The sequence below is a fragment of the Rana temporaria genome, chromosome 1 (genome assembly GCF_905171775.1).
Source record: "Rana temporaria chromosome 1, aRanTem1.1, whole genome shotgun sequence".
Lineage (NCBI taxonomy): Eukaryota > Metazoa > Chordata > Amphibia > Anura > Ranidae > Rana > Rana temporaria.
The window spans coordinates 220756489-220781620 of NC_053489.1; the positions used below are offsets into that span (position 1 = coordinate 220756489).

The 25132-nt window shown below is 41.9% G+C and overlaps 1 protein-coding gene across 2 annotated transcripts in view; it reads right to left on the reverse strand.

The window, feature by feature from the left end:
* Positions 1-1518: 1518 nt before the first annotated feature.
* Positions 1519-25132, reverse strand: part of LOC120937483 (solute carrier family 2, facilitated glucose transporter member 11-like) — a 94997-nt gene continuing 71383 nt past the window's right edge. For both annotated transcript variants that reach the window (XM_040350756.1, XM_040350748.1), the window contains exons 5-12: positions 23844-23973; positions 20768-20916; positions 20450-20637; positions 16386-16496; positions 12061-12162; positions 7253-7328; positions 6975-7102; positions 1519-1745 (exon numbers count right to left, since the gene is read on the reverse strand). In XM_040350756.1, coding sequence (XP_040206690.1) covers positions 1560-1745; positions 6975-7102; positions 7253-7328; positions 12061-12162; positions 16386-16496; positions 20450-20637; positions 20768-20916; positions 23844-23973 — 1070 coding nt within the window. In that variant the 3' untranslated portion in view covers positions 1519-1559. The remainder of the gene's footprint in view (positions 1746-6974; positions 7103-7252; positions 7329-12060; positions 12163-16385; positions 16497-20449; positions 20638-20767; positions 20917-23843; positions 23974-25132) is intronic.

Below are 25132 nucleotides of genomic sequence, written 5' to 3' on the forward strand. Positions count from 1 at the left end.
AGCCAGGCTAGCCACCAATAGCAGAGTGCACCATGCCAGCTACTCACCCACTACTCACCCACTGGTCCACAGCAGGGAGCCAGGCAGCCACCCACAGAAGCAAGTTACTCACAGCGACCCACCCACAGCAAGGCCAGGGTTACAGCCACCCATAGTGACCCACCCACAGCAGGGCTAGGGTGCCAGCCACCCATGGTGACCCACCCACAGCAGAGCCAGGGTGCCAGCCAGCCACCCACGGTGACCCACCCACACCAGGAAACCAGACAGTCACAACAAGGTGTCAGCCAGCCACAGAAGCCAACCGGCCACGGTGACCTTCCACAGCAGGATGCCAGCCAGCCACCCATGGTGACTCACCCACACCAGGGAGCCAACCAGCCACAGCAGGGCGCCTGCCAGCCACCAACAGGAGCCAGCCAGCCACCCACCAACAGGACTCAGGAGCCAGTCACAGCTACAGTACCCAGTGAAGGTAAGAGGAGCGCTACACAGTGCCAATTTTATTTATTTATTTGTGAGAGGTTGGGGCAGGGGGTTTTACTTATGTTTTTTTGCGCAATTGCGTATAGTTTATATACTGGTTTTGTGTGTGTTTGCAAAAACAAAGTGGGCTGGTCTGGATGAAGTCCAGGGCCACATTTTTGTCCCAGTCCATCCCTGTCCAGAACTGTTAGGGGGGTGTCTGTGTAACAAACTGTGGGGGGCTGTGTAATGTAAAGGGGTGCAGAGGTGTGGTGCTATGTAATGTAAAGGGGTGCAGGGTAATGTAAAAGGGTCCAAAGGTGCTGTGTAAAGGGGTCCAGAGGTGCAGGGTGCTGTGTAATGTAAAGGGGCCCAGAGGTGCAGGGTGCTGTGTAATGTAAAAGGGTCCAGAGGTGCGGTGCTATGTAATGTAAAGGGGTCCAGGGTGCTGTCTAATACTCACTCATATGGTCTACTGTAGTGTATACGCTGCCGGTGTTCATTGAAAAGAGGCAAGTCGTCAAAATGTGCAATTACTTCTGCTGGAAAGAAACCAGAACTGACTTAAGTGGAGATTTTGACAGAACACCAGCCCCTATAGTCTGAAGAACAGTAAACTTGCCCTTTGTTTATAAAGTTTGGGGGCCCCTGCTTTAGCAAATTAACCCTATAAATTGCTAGAAATTTGGTTTTAGGTGTACAAAACCAGAGTGGGCAAACAAAATACCACTGCCAATGAAAAATATGTGGATGACAACCTTATGCGAATATTAAATAAAATGGGTCTTGTAAAAGAATTAGATGGTCCAACTTAGTAGATTTCCATTCTTCTAATCTAAATATAGAACATGAGCTCTGGGAGGCGTAGCCGGATGAGTCGGGCTGTTGAGAGAAGAGGAATGACTATAGTGCTTCTTCTGTAAACTTTAAGGATGAATTTAAGAATATGTCCAAAGCCTGGCTACAGGTTCCTTTTAAATCTACACATTTCCAGCTGTTGTTCCATGTACCCCGTAGTTTTGTTAAGCACGGCACTTCAGAGATCTGTACAGCGAGTGTTTCTTAATATTCTTTAATGTATCTAAGAACAAATGTCACATCATGGCATCTGCTATCACTTGGGAATTCTCGTGCCCCTGACCAAAGTTCAGTTTCTGAAAGTCATCTTTGATATCGAGGAATGATTTGTTCTTGGTTTCTGGTACAATGAAGTAAATAAAAGTGGCTATTAAGATGCACACCACGAGGAAAAACAGGAAGCAAAACTGATTTAACCCTTTCTAGAAAGATAAGGAAAAAAAGCAGTATAGTAAAATGCAGTTAAAGTTCATCACACAATGATATGACTTTTGTCTAGCTATGATTAGCTGCTGTTAAATACACTTTACACTCATATATATAATTATTTTTTATTATTAAAAATATATATATATATATATATATATATATATATATATATATATATATATATATATATATATATATATATTTTTTTTTTTTTTTTTTTTTTTTTTCTAGGAAGATGATCAAAATTTTTAAAAAGGAAGTCCAAAACTGTTTAACACTCAGCTATTTCCCTAATCAAGAAAAGGCATACTTATACCCATAAAGTGCAACATCATTTTTGTTGAATAAAAATCAATCCCCTCTGGGGAAACAAGTTGAATTGCAATTATTTTTGCAGATTTATACTTTTTTTTTTCAGTGAGGAAGAAATTTGAAGCAACATATGACATTAGTTTACAACATTTCTTATGTGGTAGTTAATACACTTCATCATACTATATCATTTTTTAGCAAAATATGTAGTTTATATTAACATACACTATATTACCAAATGTATTGGGACACCTGCCCTTAAACGCACCAGAACTTTAATGGCATCCCAGTCTTAGTTTAGGTTTAATATTGAGTTTGCCCACCCTTTGCAGCTATAGCAGCTTCGACTCTTATAGGAAGGCTGTTCACAAGGTTTAGGAGTGTGTCTATGGGAATGTTTTTTTGAAAAATAATTTTTATTGTCATTTTCGTACAGCATACCAAAAACAAACACAGAACAATTGAGTCAGTCTGATACCAAACCTCACTCTCCAACAATTCCAAAAATAAAACTCAGAACACGTGTCAGCATTGGGCCCGCAGCATAACTCTGAGGCTCAAAATAAGAACATAATACTAGTATATATCATGGGTGCTTAAAGGGAAAACTCTGTAAGGCAAACTTACACAGGTCCCCTTCCGGGCTTGCTGACCTGTATTGCACATTCTAAGCCCTGGTACATCCGCGTCAGGAGCCCAGGGCTTAGAAATCCTCTAGGGGGACTTTTAGAGCATTCTAATTGGTCAGCGCCGACCAATCAGCAGCCGCATAGCCCGTCCTGTCAGCTATGGAGTAGACACAAGACTGGAGTGAGGATTTATAAGCCCTGGGCTCCTGGTGCAGATATACCGGGGCTTAGAACTGGCAAATACGGCAGGACCTGGGGAATACACTTTAAATTCAGCATCAAACAATGGCATTATTTTAGCTCTATACATCTCCGACCCATGGATCAATTATAACATCAATTGAGCATGGTAAAGACTTGTGTACAAGGATGGACACTCCTCTGGCATAAGAGGAGAATATGGCTTGTTGGATCCAAGGGCGTTTTAGAGCTAAAATGTTATTACCCAACAGGTGGGTCTCTTGTAAAAAGATTATATGGGGATGTCTAGCCTGTAAATATTTCAGCACTAAGGCCCTTTTAGATTTGGAATTGAGTCCCCTGACATGATGCCATGGCTGTAGTAACCAAATGCAACCAGTAGATGGGAGCCTAATTACAGAAATGGAGCCCAGAGCCATACACGACCACTTACAACGCTGAGACATACATATATACCAGAAAAAAAATTGTGTTATCAAATAACTTTTGGGGCCTGAGCGCCCGTTTCTAATAAATAGACCGGAAACTGTGAGAGTGCAAATAATTCACTCATAGGAGGGTGACAAACAAAAAAAAAAAAAGAAAACCCCCCCAAAAATTTGCCAAATGTGGTTACTCCACATTAACTCATTAAATCCCCATGATTAAAAAAATAATAAGTCAATCCCTGTCTCGCCAGCATAGTATTCTCAAACAAACGAGAACTGTGTTGGAGGACTTGATTCCCAAAACAACCAACTTGAATAAACTTTACTATGGGGTTACACCTTGAAGTCCCCCCAAGTAAACGAAAGAAGGGGGGGGGGGAACAACAGTTCAAGTCTTAAAGTTCCAGTCCACAAACAAAAGAAAAAAATATATATATCCAACAGAGAACTCCAATTCCCACATATCTTGTCAGGATATAATATGGAATGTGTCCGTTTATGCACAGGAATACATTAAGGCTGTCTTGGTGAGCAGATTAAAAAAGGGAAAAGAGAATAAAAAACTTCAAAAAACAAAAATTTAAAAAATCAGACTACAGCCTCAATGAGCCGGCAATCCGGGTCTACCATGCATGTAGGATCTCATAGGCAAAAAGGTAGCACACATCAATGCCACAGCAGGAGCATCAAATCAGAGCATCCAGCCACTCTGAGACATCCAAAGTAGATTCAAAGAATTTCACCGTAATCCGATGTTCCACACGCAATTTACTAGGATACAGCATGCTGTAGGTGAGCCCCTTTTCCCGGAGTCGTTTTCTCACTTCCACAAAGGTGCGTCGATGCCTCTGAAGGGAAGAAGTGGATGGTGGTATTTTTATCCCAGAGCTGGGGTTGTTTCCTGGCTGCAGCAAGCGCAAGGTCCCGATCCCACTAGTTTAAGGAGCGAACCAGAAACCGCCTTGGCGGCAACCTCTGTGGACGTGGACCCGGCGGGACCTTATGGGCACACTGCACAATGTAGACAGAAGAAACCTGGGTTTATTTCAGGACATCTTTGAAGAAGGCTTCTGCAAAGCTAGCGGTATTGGGCCCCTCTGAAGCCTCTTGGAGACCCACCACCCTCACATTATTGCGGCGCAACCTGTTCTCTATCTCTAATCTTTACAGTGTGCTGCAGTTCTGTCAAAGTATGAGAAGTGGTAGCAGTGGTATCTTCCACATAAGAGATATGGGATTCTGCAGTAGTTAGACGACTCCTGAACTTGTTCAGGTCTTGTCCAATCAGGCCACACTCCAGTGACAGGGAGTCAATCCTGCCCCATCGGTAATGTTTTGCTGGCCTCTATGGCCCCTAGGATGGCCTTGGTAGACTCACCATCATGGTGCTACTCTGTATCCACAGGCTGTACTGGATCCCTGCCATCAGGATCCATTATTAGCAGTGATGCTAGTGTATTCTGCACAGCACCAGACCGCCTGCCTCAGAGGCTGAGGCAGCTGCTTCTTGGCCAATAGTTTTCTAGTGGTAATAGAAGGATCAGGGGGGAGTCCCCAACCCGATGCCATGTGTTCACTTAGCAGGATGGTACCCTTTACAGGAGGATACAAGAGGATTCTTCAGCCTGGGAGCCAGAAGTTCTCTCCTAAGCATATATAAATGTAAACTCTTAAGGTTTGACCTCATATTATATGGTTTTGGTAAATCTGAAGACACAAATCTGCAGAAAATCTAATAGTGTGTATGGAGTGGAGACTGCGAGCCATGCCTTCTCGTCCAATATCATAGCCAGACCACACAAATGTGAAAATAATGGTCAAACATTCCCATAGACACACTCCCAAACCTTGTAGACAGCCTTCCCAGAAGAGTTGAAGCTGTTATAGCTGCAAAGGTTGGGCCAATGCAATATTGAACGCTACGAACTTGGGATGCTATTAAAGTTCATGTGCGTGTAAAGGCAGGTGTCCCAATACTTTGGGTAATATAGTGTATTTGGGAATCAAGCTATAGTCTGGTTTACTACTTTCCCTCCTCCTCTAATTCACTCACTGCCTCTCCTAAAAAGCCTGTAATAAGTCAGAGATCACAATGCAAGCAGTCTTGTTGGAATCTGGCATCAGTGGTGCAAGTGGGATAGAAAGCTTATTTAATTATTTTGTTTACCAGGAAATTATTCTTTTATCAGATATTTGCATAACTAAAGCCCTGTACATTCGATCAGAATATCGTACAAACACAAATACAATTCTCGGACGATACCAGATCATACGTTTTCGTTTAGTCAGTACAATTTTTGTCTGAAAATACAATACAAATACATTACAACCAGTGGTGGTGCATCCATAGTGAGCGCAAGAGTGCCGCCCCTTCTCTCCTGCACCGTCACTCAACAATACATAGATTCATGCAATGCATGAATCTATGTATTGTCGCTGCTGCCAACCACTGTTCAGGTGGCCGGCCCCCTGTTGAGCGCTGGCCATCTGAATAACAGCGGTGGGTGTGTTTTGGAAGTGTCTATCAGGGCCAGTGGCTCTGATAGGCTTCCCGATTACAGCCTGTGGGCTCTAATCGGCTTCCAAATGGTTAACCAGAGGGCGCACAGGTTGTGCGTTTCCTGGTTAACACTGACACACGTCTCAGCCAATCAGGTTCACCAGGTCTGGATACCGGTCACCTGATTGGCTGAAGCAACATTGAGGGCTGGAGAAGACCGAGGGATCGTGGAGGAGGATGACTGACCCAAGAAAGGGAGGGGGGGGCAATCTGACGGTATTTTGGGGAAATCAAGCAGCGTTTTATGGGGCAAACTGGCGGCATTTTACGGGGAAAACTGGCGGCAATTGATGGGCACAGTGGTGACAATTGATGGCACAGTGGCGACAATTAATGGCACAGTCTCTGCGTTTAATGGCACAGTGGCGACGATAATGGCACAGTGGCTGCAATTAATGGCACAGTGGCTGCAATTAATGGCACTGTGGCTGCGTTTGATGGCACAGTGGCAACAATTGATGGCACAGTGGCTGCGTTTGATGGGCACAGTGGCGACAATTGATGGCACAGTGGCAACAATTGATGGCACAGTGGCTGCGTTTGATGGGCACAGTGGCGACTATTGATAGCACAGTGGCTGCGTTTGATGGCACAGTGGTAACAATTGATGGGCACAGTGAGGCTGCAATTGATGTTTTTTTTTCCTTTGTTTGCGCCCCCCAAAAATTTTTGAGCACCAGCCGCCACTGATTACAACACTTCCAAATTTTTATCCTGTTGTACGAGAATTTTCATACTTTAGTAACCTATTCGTTTTCAATATGGAGACTAGCATGCAAAAAGACAAAAAAAAAAAAAAAACGGATGATCATTCTTTCTATAATTTCATTGTGTGTACTAGGCTTTAAGATATGCTGGGGGTTCAGTGTTTCCTAATACAACAGGTGAGGCTGATCATATGAAGGCAGATCAACTTACATGCTGATATATAAGCACTGGAATAAAGCCTGAAAACATTCCTAAAGATTTTACTGACAAGACTACTTTCATATGAATCCTGCCCTAGGGTCAAGGGCTGTCAAACCAACCTAAAATCCAGATGCTATGTGCACTTAAGTGACTGTAGGAGAAACACATACAAATGATACTTACTACTATGAAAGGGAACACCATTCCTATAACAAAAAAGCTGATCCAGTTTACAGATCCACCAATCATGAATGCTCCAGCTCGTGCTGATTGTGTAAACAATTCTGCAGTTAAGGTATTTGTAACGCCACCTGTGAAATTAAGGCGAACAATATCTTGATGATGTACCGTAATATAATGGGCCACTCTAATCAACACAAAATCAAGCTGTATCTGTTTCTCATGCTGCATCCTAGTAGAGAGAGCACAAAGAAGTGCAATTTATGTGTAGCTTATCTTACCTGGCCCTAGACCGAAGCTCAATATAAATGCAAGCACTGCAGACATGCTTAAATACGGCACCCATGAATAGGCATCCTATGGGAATGCAAAAAAAGAATTATTATTTGCTGCAGCAAAATACTCTGTATCACTTTACAGTAATACTGCATAAAATATATTGAACTCTGTGCACATTTTTTTTTAACCTAACCGATCGTAAATTATTCTGGCCAATGAAATGAATTCATGGCCAAACGTATGACGCGCCTAAACACGTTCCAGGAGGAAAGGCATCTAGTGTGCATGGGGTCTAACTGAAGCCCAGATGGGGGAGGCCTGCCTACTCCCAACTCCTGCAGTCCGGCTCCTCTCTCGAGTACACGCACAAAAATACACTTAAAAGAGAAAAAAAAACTGATGCCCAGATGAAAAGGGAGTATTACTTGGTCTGGAAACACGTTGGCTGCTTTTTAGTGCAAATCAATGAATCAAGTTGGACTCTTTAATATTTTAGTCTTTTGCTCCTTCCATTGGTACATGTTCTTTTCTAATTTCCTTAATGCGGACATATATATCAAACCCCCCCCCCCCTCTTCCTCACTCTACTTTAGAAAAGGTGAATTACTGTGTGTTACATAGTTACAAGGTTAGGTTAAAAAATTACTCGTCCATGGAATTAAACCAAAAGACAAAAAAAAGACAATAAAAATTAAATACCTGTATTCTCAAAACCCTAAACCTTCAATCCAGAGGAATACAAGATACCCTTATGAAGTGAGGTCCAATTTGCTCCAGTGGGGGAAAAAAATCTTTCCCAATCCCTTGTGGCAGGGGACCATCAAACTTTCTTAACAAAGGGCCAGTTCTCTGCTTTTGATGCTTTAGGGAGGCTGGACTGCGGCCGGTAGAAGTGAAAATGCCTAGCATTTGCTTGTTTCTTGTTTCAGTGACCATATAATGTGATGGAAAATCGAAATGGCTACTGAAACAGCCATAACGATTCTAACCCTTACCCACTTTGTTTATATATATATATATATATATATATATATATATATATATATATATATATATATATATATATATATATATATATATATATATATATATATAAAAGCTTTGACTGGAGTTTTGCTTTAACTCCTTTAACAATCATGACCTGCTGATCTGGAGTGAAGATGCTCAGAAGATGCTCTGTTTACAAGCCTGTAAGTCCTCGTACACAAAAACCAGCAAGAAACTTGCTGGGAGATATTTTTTTGCCGAGGAAACCGGTCGTGTGTACATTTTCGTTGAGGAAACTGTCGAGAAACTCGACGAGCCAAAAAGAAAGCATGTTCTCTATTTCCTCGACGGAAATGGAGAAAATTGGCTTGTCGAGTTTCTCGACGGCTTCATAAGGAACTCGACGAGCAAAACAAAGTGTTTCGCCCATCGAGTTTCTCGGTCGTGTGTACGAGGCCTTAGTGTTCATTGTGCAGGCATTGCCTGTGGTGAAGAGGATTATTGATCTGATACGATCAAACCATTCAAAACAAGTCATGGCTGTCCTAATGAGGTAAGCAAATAGGTTAGGTGGTTTTTAGGGCAGGTTCCTAGGTTTTAGGGCAGGTACAAATCTTGTCTAAGAGCTGACACCAATATGCCTAATATACTTATTAGTCAGAAAAGCCTCTTCTGAATAAGTTCCCCCTTCTTACTAGGGCCTTGTTTACCCTGACCTCATGGATGATCCCTTCTGGCTGCCATGCCACTGTCCAAGGTGTAGTGAGTAGCACTTTCGCCTAGCAGCAAAAGGGTCGCTGGTTCGAATCCCGACCACGACACCATCTGCCTGGAGTTTGCATGTTCTCCCTGTGCCTGCGTGGGTTTCCTCCGGGTACTCCGGTTTCCTCCCACACTCCAAAGACATGCTGGTAGGTAAATTGCATCTTGTCCAAATTGGCCCAGTATATATATGTATATCTGTGTGTATGACTGTGTGTCCCAAGCGTGTCACGATCCTACGGGGTAAAATGACCGCACCAGCCAAGCAGACACTGGCTGGAAAAAGCACCCAGAGGCGATTCAGTTCGCATGAGTAGCGCTATACAAGTCATTCATTCATTCATTCAGTAGGACCTCCCCAGTGGCTATTGAGAATAGTCATATCCCAGTATAAAGTGAAAGTAAATCTAAAAAGGGACACAAAACGAACATTTCTCTCTAAGAATGTGGTGCTGTCTCTGCTCTTTGGACTTGTTTTTTACTTTTAAAAGTGTAAGATGTAGTACAGGTTCACTTTAATTTCCTGTTGGTATTCTTTGTTATTCCCCTTTAAACCCCTTTATTTATTTTAAAATAGTGTATACAGTGAAATATAACTAAAAATATCACTCCTCATATACATGGAAGAAACATCACAGAAAGTTCAATTGAGATCTTGTACACATGAATAGTGAAAGCTAGGGTAACAATACAAGATCTTGCATGAAAGTTCAATTGAGATCTTGTACACATGAATAGTGAAAGCTAGGGTAACAATACAAGATCTTGCATGAAAGTTGGTTAAGCATGTTAGATATAATGAAACATTTGACAAGAAGCAGAAGTGTTATGCCGCGTACACACAATCGGTTCGTCTGATGAAAACGGTCTGATGTTTTTTTTCCCATCGGTGAAAAAACTTAGAACCTGTTTTAAAATGATCTGATGGTTAAAAAACCGATAGAAAAAAACAATCGTCTGTGGGGAAATCCATCGGTTAGAAATCAACACATGCTCAGAATCAAGTCGATGCATGCTCGGAAGCATTGAACTTCATTTTTCTTAGCACATCGGTGTGTAAATGTCACCGAGTTCTGACACGATTGTTTTTTTAACTGATGGTGTGTAGGCAAGACTGATGAAAGTCAGCTTCATCGGATATCTGATGAAAAAATCCATCAGACCGTTTTCATCGGATGAACCGATCGTGTGTACAGGGCATTACATGTAGGGATTAAAGTTTCAATGTACTTGATTCTGCAAATCCTGTAGTGGCATAAAGACAAAATTGTTCAAATTCTCTGGTTGAGTATAAGTGTACTGTACAAGAAAGAAAAAAAAGGGGAGGGGGGCAGGAGTGGGAGAGGATAATGAGAGAAAGGGGAAAAATGCATCACTTCCAAAACGCCCATCTTTGTGTCACGCAATATTGTCCAGAGAATACAGGTACACCCTCCGCTTTAAATGTCTTATGTATCGGGTAGAAGAGATAATTATCTGGTATTCTACTCCAAGGGGGTGACCCAGAGAGAATGGAAGGGAAGTGAACTGGTAAGAGAGGGGAAAGGGTAGGTAACTGATGGGGAATGAGAGGGGAAATTGGGTATCAAGATGTCCAGGAAATAGGAGCCACATAGTCATTACATTTCTTTTCAAAATGAATCAAGGGTCATTTATTAACCCAAGTTTAATTCAGTTCTTTGATGGCTTTATAGGTCTTGGAGGATTGAAAGCCTTTGCATTCCTGCCATCAACGCTGTATCCTGGCCTAGACCAACAAGGCCCAGGCCTTGGGCAGCACTTTGCAGGGGGGCAGCATGGAAAGAGTCCACGACGGCTTGTGCTACACTTAGTGTAACGCAAGTTGCTTCTAATTTTGACTGTCCTATCAGCCTGAACCACAAACCTTCCTCACTGTGCTATATGTTTTCTGCTACACCATTGGCATGGTTATATCTTCTTAGTCCTCTCCATAAAACTATCAGAAATTTGTGCTTAAAGTAGAACTATAGGCAACACTTTTATTTTTTTTAATTTTGGATAGAGTAAGGGAGGGTTATAGCCCCTGTCAGTTTATTTTTTACCATCCTGTCCCATTGCAAAGATTTCCTCTCACTTCCTGTCCCATAACCAAACAGGAAGTGAGAGGAAATCTATGCAAATTAAGGGAATCTGTTGCCTCAGGCTCTCAGAACTAGTGTCCCGGCTCCAAAATTTCAGAGCAGGTCTTAAACAGAATGGGGGTGGCTTTGACAGGAAGGGGTGGGTCATATTTAAATTAGGGGGTGCACACGTTTAATCAGGCCTAGGGCAGCACACAACCTAAATACACTACTGCTATCCACCCATGACTTTTCACAGTGCACTATTGTAAGGGGTACCCGTAAATGTTTAATAGTACATTTATAACGTGGCATTATTAGGCACAACACAAAACTAGGATAATTTTAGAATCACATGCTCCTCCTGTGATTTGCAAGCATGTGAATCCCTATTCACCCTGACAGTGTTATCGCAGTGCACTAATGGAAGGAGCCCCATTAATGTTTTCTCTTACTAGTACATTTAGTAGGAATTATTAGAAAAGACACACTAGGATTATTGTATCACGCGTTTGCATTATCCTATCATATACCACGTGGTACACTCTTGAGAAAGACACAATCAACCTTTTTCTTTTTTGCTTCCAGTTATAGAAATCTCCTGAGGTAGAATAAGAACTTTCCATCAGAAGCTGCTCATGAGATAAAGATGTGATGGCAAACTGCAATGGGCATGAAGTAAACAAAATCAACTCAACATTTACATTCTCTTTTAACACAGAAAAATGGGTTAGTTAACTCTGTAAAATTTTGACAAAATGCCAGTACAAAATATTAGTATTTGAACACCTTACACATACCTACCGACAGCTACCCATTTTGAGAGACAGGTAAGGACAAAGAAGTGGGGGGGGGGGTACGGTTGTGAGTTCCGTTGCAATAGCCAATAGAGAGAGTGATTACAGCCTGAATACCAAAATTATTAAAACATAATAAGAAAAAGGACAATAATCATTTAGTATTATTGGAAAACCCTGTACCTGAAATGTCAGGGTTATAGTCATTAAAATACACCAAAATGCCATCATAGTGTATCCTCCAATGATAAGGACTCTTCTTCCAGCTCTATCTATGAGTAGCCCCTAAAAGTGGGGAAAAATAATATAAATTATACATACAGAACTCGCTTCATTATTGCCAACACATTCCGAAATACTGTATCGTTGTCACCTCAACCTGAAAACACGTGTCATGGAGCAATAATACACTGTATGTGCATTTCACTGGCATCCCCCACCACGCTTTAAAGTGTTTCTTACACACAGGCAGTAAGTACACACCTTTGTGTTATACCATTATTAGGATCTGTCTTGTGTGTCAGCAGGTACAAAGATTGCCAACCTACCCCTATAACTGCTGCTATGCCCAAGCAATAAATGCTCTGTGATTCATTTGTGTTGAAAAAATAATCTTTTAAGTGAACTGCAGAAAACAAGACAGCTATTCAATCAAACCTGTATACAAAAACAGAAATGATTAAACATTATTTCAAAATAAAATTTCTGGTCTTTAAAAAAAAAAAAAAAAAAAATCATGTAAGTGCTGTCTTAAAATGCTGTGCCTTTTAAACGGAATGCTTTCTAATTTTGCTAAAAGCTCTGTGCTAACTTTTGCCAGTTATACAAACAGGAAATTATATTTCTGAGGGTAATCTACATACAAAAAAATGCACACATCAGCAGTTGGTTTGTGTGGCAATGTGTATGCAACTTAAAGAAAAAAACAAAAAACACAACACTAAACAACAAAAATGACGAAAAAAAATGCACTGGCTCCATATGTCACAGTATAAATGGTGTACCCGGCCTCAATTGCACTAAATATTAAAACTGGACTATATGAACACTAACTAGTTAGGACCCCAAGCAGCTGTAATATGTAAGGATAAGCAGCAAGGTCAAGGCCCTAATTGCACAAACCCATTCTTACCAGTGGAGAAATACAAAAAAAAACTGTTATAGGCTTCTTATTTAAGGAAAGTACAAAGGCAAGGTGGACAATCGATGGGCATAGTCTAGGTTGGAACAAAAACTACCAACATCCAGGCGCTACCAGCTTGTAATTGAGTGTATGTAGATGAAAAAAGAAGTAATTAAGGTCATTAACCCAGCTGCTCAGACTATTCCACTCTGAGTTGTGGAATGATAAATTCAAAGAAACATACAAATAGGAACGCTATATGGAAATTTGCCACAAAATGGTGGCAAAATGTCTCGAAACGCATTGCCATGGTAAGCTGGTAGCTTGCTCCTAGTGTGTTTGAGCTCACTTCCTGTCTGCTGTGTCATCACTTCCAGTTTGCAGGTCGGTGTTTGGCCACCATCTGTGAGAGCCCCCCTTGGAGCACCCTTGAAGTTCCCCTGGACATATCACTGTTTGGATCATGCACCAACTGTCCTCCTGGGTTTCCTCCACCTTTATGGGCTGGTATGCAACATCTTATGAATTTGCCCCCACCATACAGGCTCATGCTAGTTTACTGTCTTAATTATTTTATCCTACAAGGCTTATGATGCCATTTTTTAATTGAAAAACATTTTTTATTTTGGATTGTTTGAACATATGATTTATTTGGCAGAATTTTACCACAGAGAACTGTTATATTGAGACATTTTAGCACCATTGTGTGGTAATTTTCCATTAAGCGCTGTGTTCCTTTGGATGATCCAGGCCAGGGAGAGTTGAGAACCACTGTTGTTGTACATGGGAAGAATGGTTTAAAATCCACATACAAGCTTTGCTGACTGAACAATGAAAGAGCAGCAGCACACTGATAAGTTCACCCCCTGCTCTCCCTTGTGTGAGGAAGCATTAGGAGTAATAGAGCACTGCCAGTCTCACACTAGTAGCCCTCCTTTATTACTTGGGGTCCTGGTGTGCAAGGTATCATATCATATCAATATATAAATGTGGAACATATAACTCATATAATGGGTGTTTCTTATATTTTCTCAGAGTTTGTGGTAGCCACAGTTTGACAAATATTTCTACTGTCCCAAGCAACCATCATAGTGTAGATCCACATTTGTGTGTATATATATATATATATATATATATATATATATATATATATATATATATATTGTGACAGGAAGTCAGGTAAATCTGTGGGTGTTGTCACAGACGGGAGATACATTTTTGCCTTGTTTAGACAATACACCAATTATTATCAGGTGTTGGCTGCAGAAGGTTTAAGGGTGTTGGAAAACTTCAGCTGTTCAGAATGAGGCAATTAAGGCCTCTATAAGTAATCCAGAGAATTACTACTGATTGCTGCATCCTGAGGCTTTTTGAGTGAAGGAGAGCAGTGAGCAGAAATACTTCTGAAGAGGTGAGGTGCTGTTGATTTTTCTGTGTAATAAAAAAATCAAAAGACTATTGTTTTTCTGCTGTATGACCAGCAGTGTCGGCCCAGCAGTAGGCTGTGCCAGACTCCATAGATAGGTTCCTGTGTGCCGAAGGTAGACGCCCCAAGTGGCCAGGGTTTATTTTGTGTTTGATTTTGTTTATGCTGTTTGGATGCTTGCACTTGTTTCCAGCAAGATAGAAGAATAAACCAAATGTTTTCAACAGTCTTCGGCTGTTTCTCTGTATCGTTCAGTGTGTAGTGAACCCATCCAGGGGGTCACACACCCCCGCTACCGAGCTAACCCCTTACAATATATATATATATATATATATATATATATATATATATATATACACACATACAGTATCTCACAAAAGTGAGTACACCCCTCACATTTTTGTAAATATTTTATTATATCCTTTCATGGGAGAACACAGTGAGTGTACAGCTTGTATTACAGTGTAAATTTGCTGTTCCCGCAAAATAACTCAACACAGAGACATTAATGTCTAAACCGCTGGCAACAAAAGTGAGTACACCCCTAAGTGAAAATGTCCAAATTGGGCTCAAAGTGACAAAATTTTGTGTGGCCACTATTATTTTCCAGCACTGCCTTAACCCTCTTGGGCATGGAGTTCACCAGAGCTTTACAGGTTGCCACTGGAGTCCTCTTCCACTCCTCCATGACGACATCACAGAGCTGGTTGATGTTAGAGACCTTGCGCTCCTCCACCTTCTGCTTGAGAATGACCCACAGATGCTAATTAGGGTTTAGGTCTGGAGACATGCTTGGACAGAGTGCAGAGTTCAGAAGTGCGCTATGTACAGAGTGCAGAGTTCAGGAGAAAAAGCTAGGTACAGGGTGCAAAGTTCACGCGTGTGCTATGTGTGCTACAAAGTTCCATCGTTCAGAAGTACGCTATGTAGAGTGCAGAGTTCAGGTGTGCGCTACACACAGGGTGCACAGTTCAAGAGTGAGCAGAGATCATGCGTGTACTATGTACAGAGTTCAGATGTAAGCTACACATATTGTGCAGAGTTCAGGAGTGCGCTATGCACAGAATGCGGAGTTCAGATGTGTGCTACACACATTGTGCACAGTTCAGGAGTGAACAGAGATCAACCTTTCCTGTCCCATACCCACAGCAGCTCTCCTTTCCCCTGCAGAACAAAATCTTAAACTTACTGTGGCTGGTCAGGCTGCCGCCACGGGCTTCTCTTGATGCTGCGGGTGTGAGGCTAAAGCGGCCAAGTGGATACTCCGCCCTACCCCCTCCTCTGTTGTATAAGGAGAGCAGGGAGGGATTTGTGTGTGTAGACACTAGAGGAAGAGGAACGGAAGGCTCCAATGGTAAAAAAAAAAACAGCCGCCAACAGTGTACTCCATCCTGTGCCAGGTGTTGGTACACGGAGAGGGTTCCAGAGCCCGCTCCTGCTGCCACTCTGCTTGTATCTCCTTTCTGCATTGGCCACCCAACTGCCACTGTGCTTATTGCGCTCAGGGTGGTTAGGGTGTGCCCAGGCACACCCGCCACACCCCAATGCGCACGCCTATGGTCAAAAGGTTTGTCTTGTTAGAGAGAGTAAAGAACATAACAAAGTTCAGATGTTTGTAGATGCTGTAGAGTTAAACTAGCTAACATTTTTTACAGCTCTTCTATACTCCCGGGTCAAGATTTCTGTACTTGAATTCCTAAAACCACCAGTAAAAGATGAGGTTGGTAATTTGCTGGGTTGGTGATTTATTTTATTTGGTAAAAATGCAGCAGGAGGAGAAGTGAGAAAACCCAAGGGTAGAAAGGAACACAAGTCCAAGGAGAATTATGGTGAGCCGAGTTCCTTAAGTCCTTGTGAGATGTAGGAAACCTGTATTTTAAATATAAATTTAGGATGGAATTGCCTTTGAATATGTTTAAAGTTGAAGAATAAATCGGTATAATAAAACAAGTGACTTACACATGTTAGAGCTGTGATACATTCACAGACTCCAGTTCCCAGTGTAACATATGGAATGTTTTGTTCGGGTATCCCAGCATTTTTAAATACGTATTCTGCATAAAAATAGATCTGTAAAGACAAACCGGATAATAAAAGCTGCACATTTTTTAGTAATAGTATAAAGAATTTTATTCCAATGTTCATCATTTATTTGCCGCTGGGAAATACTTGAATTTGCTTTTCGCTCTATGAGAGAGCTATAGTACCTTGGATTGTAATGTCTTGGAGAATGTGCCATACATAATGATAGGTAACAGTAGGCAGACATGCACAAATAATCAAAAATAGGAGGAGGAACACAAACCATGTTTAAAATATAATGTTTTTGTGTGACCGCTTTTACATTCATTGGAGTAACACAATGGGGGTTATTTACTAAAGGAGAATCCACTTTGCACTACAAGTGCACGTGAAAATGCACTGAAAGTGCACCTGGAAGTGCAGTTGCTGTAGATCCGAGGGGGACATGCAAGGAAAATAAAAAACAGCATTTTAACTTGCACATGATTGATAAAATCAGCAGAGCTTCCCCTCATTTCAGATCTACAGTACCCCTCAGATTTACAGCGACTGCACTTCCAAGTGCACTTTCAGTGCAATTTCAAGTGCACTTGTAGTGCAAAGTGGATTTGCCTTTCATAAATAACCCCCAATATATATCATTTAGAATTTTTCAGATTTGCGGTATGTATTTCGTTTAGATCAAGAAGGTAATTTAGGTAAACAAACTAATAATACACCAAGCATGGTGGGTTTGTTCTCTTAAATTAATGTAATTCGAAAAATAATAGGAAGTAAAACTGTACATTTCTAGTAGTTCTATGGAAGGAGGGAGTGGTGAAGACAACGGTTCAGAAGTCAAACATTGAAATCTTTTCTTTTCCTTTTTACTTGCTCAAATTCTTCAAGATAAAACATTACTACATATTTGGGGTTTTAAAAAGCCAGCTTCTTTGGAGAAAGAGCTGACTAGACATACAATCTAGATTCTGAGCAAATAAAAAGGAAAAGAAAAATGTTAACCTTTTTCACCGATCTTGTGTTTGGCATCTGTCTGTTTTGCATGAAAGCCGTCTTTCTTGGAGGACTTGTTTTTGTGAGCAGCCTAGATTAAAGCATAAGAACTCCCCCTAAAGATGAATATCACTACTCGTGCTGGGACAAGGTCATCTAGTGCCCGGGCGAAGATGCCAAACTGTGCCCCTCTATGAGCCTTATGGGATTGATTTACTAAAGGCAAATGGACTGTACACTTTGCAAAGTGAAGTTGCACTCTACAAGTGCAGTTGCTCCAGAGCTTAGCAAGTTAGGTAGACCTTCACTTTGCAAAGAATACCCAATCACGTGCAAGGAAAAAATAAATAAAAAAAATGCATTTTGGCCTGCACATGATTGCAAAATTGAAGTCTGCATAGCTTCTGTACATTTACTAAGCTTTGGAGCAACTACTCTTGCAGAGTGCAACTGCACAGTCTATTTGCCTAGTAAATCTACCCCTATGTGTCAACAAAATATCCCTCAAGCACTGCTCTGCACTAAATACTGCTCCAAGTGGTGCCCCCCCACCTCACATGACACCTAAGCCTGGGGCAGCCTCCACTCCTGCCCCCCCCCCCCTGTCCCAGCCCTGATCACTACTGACAGAAATTGTGATATTTTCTCTTTTTTTCCCCAATTACTTTATTCAGCTTACATCCTTTCCTGAGAACTGAAAGTTATTCATCACTATACATTTACAGAGCCCCAAAGAAACCTGTGCAATAAACCTTAAAGAGACCCTCTACTGTAGGGGTGCCCAACCAATGGCCCGGGGGCCACATGTGGCCCGCGACCTCTTGCTCTGGGATGGAATAGAATAGAATACTGTTATTAAAGGTACGTTTATTACTAAAATCACTGTGTATATATGGGCATATCTGTTCTACAGTGGTTACTGGGCTGCTTTTAAACTGATCTACAGGTGCAGAGCAGTGCACCTGCGAGTTACCTGCACTGAGCCATAGACTGAGAGTGTGGTGATCTTTCTGAAAGTGCACCACACCTACAGGATATAATAGAAGTCTATGGCAAAGTGCAGCTAACCTGCAGGAAAGCCACAGGGGAAATGTGCTGCACTCGTGTTGGTAGTACATCGTTGTCAAAACAGCCGTAGGCCCCTTTCACACAGTTCAACCCAATTGGACCCTCCATTCACCTCTAAGGAGTGGCAGATGTAAATGGACTTGTGTCCATTTACAAACGCTCTATAGTGTAGAATGGGCTGCCATCCACCCGCTCTGCTCATTGGGGCCCGCGACCGGTTACCAAGTCACTTAAGTGGCCCTCACTCTTCAAAAGGTTGGCTCAAGCTGCTCTACTGCAACTAATTACTTAAACTGATTGTGGACCACATCCCTGATACATAGAGTCAGAACACGAATTCCTCAGATTGGGACTTTAAACCCGGGCCACAAACAGTTTGATAGTAAAAAAGTATTCAAAATGTATTGCACATTGATATTATATAAACATGGGGATATACGCAACAAACACAAATATTGGGAACAGAAATGGAAACCAGCTGCAAGGAAAAGCCCAGAGCTTTGTCAGACAGACAGAACTTTCAACACGTTTTCGAAAAACAAGATGCAGATCTTCTGCGGGTTCCAGATCTGTGGCTTATATACCAAATGTTGATTCTCCACCCAAAAAGACGAAGAACATAACTCAAAAATAAATGTCCGTCAGAGCAGCGCACAAGCAACAGAAAACGTGAATGAAATCAGCCAGAGGTCCGTATAATGTGGAATGGTCTTATTGTATAACTTAGGCCTCGTACACACGACCGAACATGTCTGCTGAAACTGGTCCGCGGACCAGTTTCAGCGGACATGTTCGGTCGTGTGTACGGCCGACTGGACAATTTTCCGGCAGATCGGACAGGTTTCCAGCGGACAAATGTTTCTTAGCATGCTAAGAAACATGTCCGCTGGAAGCCTGTCCGTCAGACATGTTCGGTCGTCTGTACGACTTACCGGACATGTCCGCTCGGCCGAAAGCCCTCGCATGCGTCGAAGTGATTGGACGCATGCGTGGAAGCATTGACCTTCCAGGGTCGCGCGCGTCGCCGCGTCATCGTCGCGGCCACGTCACCGCGTATCCTGTCCGCGCGGATTTCGGTTTGATGGTGTGTACAACCATCAGACCGAAATCTCCGAGCGGACATGTCCGATGAAAACGGTCCACGGATCGTTTTCATCGGACATGTCCCCTCGTGTGTACGAGGCCTAAGTGGTATAACTCTATATAGACCATAGCTATAGAGGAGAGGTAGTTCTTTCCCCTCGAAACAGGTCTGATTGAAAGAGAGTGTATATCAAAAATTCAAATCATTCAGAACATCATGGGTTAAAGATGGTTGTATCCATCATCCAGACATACCATATGGATCTTAAAGTTGGAGTCAAAATAATATGGCTGGAGATGTAGCTGGTAGTGTCTGGCAAGGTAGAGAACTGTGCAATAAACCTTTAGCCTTCGTACACACGACCGAGGAACTCGACGGGCGAAACACATCGTTTTCCTCATCGAGTTCCTTGTTAGGCTGTCGAGGAACTCGACAAGGCAAGTTTCTCCATTCCCATTGAGGAAAAAGAAGACATGCTCTCTTTTTGGCTCGACGGGATCCTCGACAGTTTCCTCATCGAAAAATGTACACACGACCGGTTTCCTCGGCAAAAAAAAAAATCCCAGCAAGTTTCTTGCTGGTTTTTGCCGAGAAACTCGGTTGTGTGTACGAGGCCTTAGGGCTTGTGTTAATGGGCTCTAAGCCTATATCAATGATATCAGTTTGGGACACATCTGAGATCATTCAGAATTCATTAACAGGTGTATTTGACCTCCATTCGACCTGTTTCAAGCATGTTTTGCATTCCCATGAACCCCAACTAAAGCAAATAAAAGCCCAATCACACAGCTCCTTAGTAAGTTGACCTTATATGGTGCCAATAAGATGTTGGCATAAAATCCTTCTACATACTTACTGCATTGATCCCACAAAGCTGCTGTCCCATGTTGACGATGATAACACATATAAGCTGCCACTTTATGGTCCGATCGAAGAACAACTCAAGCATCTTTTTTGGTTTCTCACCATTTGAAGCTTGTGATTCTTTTTGTATATCATCCATCTCCATCTGATAATGGTTTGAACCATATAAGGTTTTCAATGCTGGGAAATACAAAGATATGTGGACTGTGAGGGAGTACTACACTGTGGGATATATAGACGGTTTCTAACTTTTTAGGTAATGATCAATAAAAGGATAATGCATTCCTAAACTGCATGTTTTTCAGTTTACCTTTTTGACATTGAAATTCATCATGTCTGTCAATGAAAAGGTATCTGGGACTCTCCGGGAAGAACGGCAAGACAATTAGTTGTAGAAGAGCCGGTATTGCAGTGGACGCCAGCAATAAAGACCAGGTGTTCTCACGGCCAAGTACTTCCCTGATGAATACATGTAGGAGATAAATGCTTACTAATCTTCAGTCATGAATAAAGTATTCAGTAATCAGTACTAGTTTCTTTATAGGATAGTTATGGGATAAAAGGGTTGATTTGTTTCACCCCTTTGCAATTTTTTTAAATGTTTTTTTTTTTTTTGCAAAATGTTAAAGCTTACTTGATAATGAACAAGGCACATGACATGTACACACTGCACTCAACTCACCTACATTGATTTGCATTCTATTGGTGAAAAAAACCCGATAATTTTACTTTTATCTTACTTACGCTCCAACTCTGTCTATTTATTCATCTTCATGCGTTTTACAAAATGGTATCAATAGTTATACAGAGGCCCGTTAAATGGAATATTGCTGCTCAGTTTGGATCTACTTGACCGCTGGAAGGTTTACCCCCTTCATGACCAGGCCATTTCTTGCAATACGGTACTACGTTACTTTAAAGGGGTTGTAAAGTAAATATTTATTTTTCATAATAGGCATCCTTTACCTGCAGACATTCCTCTTTTCACTTCCTCATTGTTTGTTTTTGCTCAGATGTTGCTCTATTTCTTCTCTGTTCTGTTCACTTCCTGCTTGTCTGATTTTACTGACCACCGTGAAGGGAGGCTTTACTGCGGTGATCAGTAACGTGCTCGCCCCCTCCTGGGAACTACATGTTTGCGGCAGGATGCTCTCTACGTGTTAGAGACTTAAAGGAGGTGTGAATTACTGGGTGTGCCGCAATGCATACTGGGAAATGTAGTTCTTACATGAACGAGCGCTGCAAACCAGGAAGTGAATGAGAAAACAGAAACTAGAACGCTGGAGGTGATATAGATGAAGGAATTTAATAGGTATTTACTAGTTTTTTAACAGAATCATTACACTATTCTGTCTGTCTACCTTGCAGACATTAATTTTAGGCAAACATTTTTTTTCCTTTACAACTTCTTTAACTGTCAATTGCGTGGTCATGCAAAAAAGTCCTTTTTTCCCCCCACATATAGAGCTTTCTTCTGGTGGTATTTGATCACCACAATTTATTTGCAGTATAAACAAAAAAGACCAACATTTAAAAAAAAAAAAAAATTGTATTTCTTTATAAATTTAGTCCAATCTGTATTCTGCTACTTTTTTGGTAAAAAAAAATGTATATATATGTGTGTGTTTTACTAGTAATTGTGGCCATCAGCGACATATAGCAGGACTGTGGCGGACAAATTGGATACTGGACATTTTTTGGAGACCAATGACACGAATACACTGATCAGTGCTAAAAAATATGCACGGTCACTGTACTAATTATATTAGCTGCAAAGCAGTTAACATCAGGGGCGCTCCAAGGGTTAACTGCGTGCCTAGCTGGTGTTTTCTTACTGTGGGGGGGTGGTGCTTGTACTAGGGGAAGGCATGGATCTATGTCCCTGCTTTGCAGGAACACAGAATCCATGCCTTCTGTACTGACAGAACGGCAATCTGCCTTGTTTACATAGGCAGACCGCCATGCTCTCTCTGTACCAAAGGATCGGCGGGTGCCGCAGATCAGCTCCGCTGTGTGTAATCAAAGCAGGAGTGGGCCGCCGGCAGTACACATGCACGCCCCAGCTCCAGAAGTGTCGGATCACGTACTATGTATGTAATCTGGCGCAGGCGTGCCACTTTGCGCAGTATATCTAAGTTTTACAGTTGGCAAGTGGTTAAAAAGAAAAATAATGCAGCCACCACATTAAATGATTGGTATGCTGTAATATATTACATTTTTGGTTTTGGGTTTAATATTGCTTTATTACGTTAAACAGTGAGATCTCCATGCAATGTCCTCTGGCACTGGCAGCAGATTCTCCTACTACACTCTACAGCATAGCAGACTTCTAAGGTTCTCCAGACAGGCAGATGTGTTTTTGCTCTTGCCCCTCTGCATATACCCGCCAGCAAAGCACATTTTAGGAGAAATATTGCCAAATCTTTTTTGGCTTTACTTTTCTTAAAAGTCACAGAAGTACATGTACTTTTGTTCTGTTGTGATTCAGAGTTAGATGAAAACTGTATATTACCCTCCATCAACTGATAGGGCATAGCCGGAGCTCAGAAATCCAACAGGCAAAGCTAGCCATGCCCACCTCCTCCCCAGCCTGGTGCACTAGTGAGAGCTGGAGGTGCAGATTATATAGGATTTTACAGCTGGATGAACAGACCCATACACAGACAGAAAGACATACCTGGGTGAATTCTCAACTAAAACAAGACCCTCTTGGTTTTATGAAAAAAAATGTCACACCAACCTTGTAAAACCCCCTCCTCTTAAAGCGAAGTTCCACCCTAAAAATGAACTTTCTATTAACAGCTTGCCTTTAATGTAAAAAAAAATTGAAAACAATTTTTTTTTACTCACTTCTATCTGGCTGTTACCAGGCAGATTTCGTAATCTGCCTAGTTCCTGGTCCTAGGTGGTTCGACTTCATGTCTTAAGACCCCATTGTCTTCTGGGAAATGATGACACTCATTTCCCAGGAGTCTCTGGGCATTACTGTGCCTAAAAATCGCCCAGCATGCACCTCTCCCTGAAAACCAGGAAGAAAAGGAACTATACCCAAGTCCTAATTCGAACCATCTGCAGCGCTGCTCCCCTCACACGACATGGAGGCAGCAGTGGGAGCCATTGACTTCTACTACTGTCAATCGAATACAGTGATGAGGGAACAGAGGTGGGGGTTGGGGAGCGTGGCTGTGTTTGTCAATGGACCATACACCATAGAAGAGGAGGTTTGGGGCCACTTTGTGCAATACCATTGCACAGGGCAGGTAAGTACTATATAGCATGTTTATTATATTAAAAAAAAAAAAGTTTAGTTTTAATTTACAACTGCTTTAAAGGAAGTGCAATACTCTTACATAAATGTAACATTTGTAATATGCTACTCTACATACCGTAAACCAATAACTTGTCCTGTCAGGATTCCACCAGTTAAGAAAATATTAATGCCCACTGTTGCAAGGCCTCTGATGTTCTTGGGAGCAATTTCTCCAAGATACAATGGCTGCACACAGATACCAACACCTAAAGAAGTAAAAAAAAAGTATTATAATAATGAACTGAGATAAAAGGAAAAGGCCTTGTTAAATCTTTGGTGTCTTTTTTTTTCGGTGCAGGCGAGAAAATTGTTTCTGTTGCAATCCAATTGCTTCTGAAGCAACAGTTTTACCTTGTTTGTTGCTTTAATTGAAGACAGTAGGGTAGATTCAGATAGGTTAGCGGATCTTTAGATCCGCGTAACCTATCTGATTTATGTTACGCCGCCGCAAGTTTTTGAGGCAAGTGCTTTATTCAGAAAGCACTTGCCTGTATTTGCGGCGGCGTAGCGTAAATCCCCTGGCCGAATTAAAATTCGGCGCGTAGGGGGCGTGTAATATTTAAATCAGGCGCGTCCCCGCGCCGAACGAACTGCGCATGCGCAGTCCGCAAAATTTCCCAGCGTGCATTGCTCCAAATGACGTCGCAAGGACGTCATTGGTTTCGACGTTAACCTAAATTACGTCCGGCCGTATTCGTGAATGACTTACGCAAACGACGTAAAAATTTCAAAACTCGGCGCGGGAACGACTGCCATACTTAACATAGGATACGCCGCACATACCCCTCATATAGCAGGGGTAACTTTCCACCGGAAAAAGCCGAACGCAAACGACGTAAAAAAAATGCGCCGGGCGGTCGTTCGTTTCTGAATCGGCGTAACTCCTCATTTGCATATTCAACGTGTAAAAGATACAAAAGCGCCACCTAGCGGCCGGCCTGGAATTGCAGCCTAAGATCCGACGGTGTAACACAGTTACACCTGTCGGATCTTAGGGATATCTATGCGTAACTGATTCTCTGAATCAGGCGCATAGATACGACCGGCCGGCCTTAGAGATACAACGGCGTATCAGGAGATACGCCGTCGTATCTCCTATCTGAATCTGCCCCAGTATATTTATTATCACAGAGTAAAACAGGGGTAGACCCAGACAAGCCAACCATCAATTTATTTAATGCTTTATAAGTCTTGCGCTGATTATTTTAGACATTAGGACTGACACACACACACACAACACAGATTAAGACTGCACACACACAACACAGATTAAGGGGTAGATCCACGTACAACGGCGCATTATTGCGCCGGGCGTAGCGTATCTAAGATACACTACGCCGCTGTAACTTACTTTTTTTGTTTTGA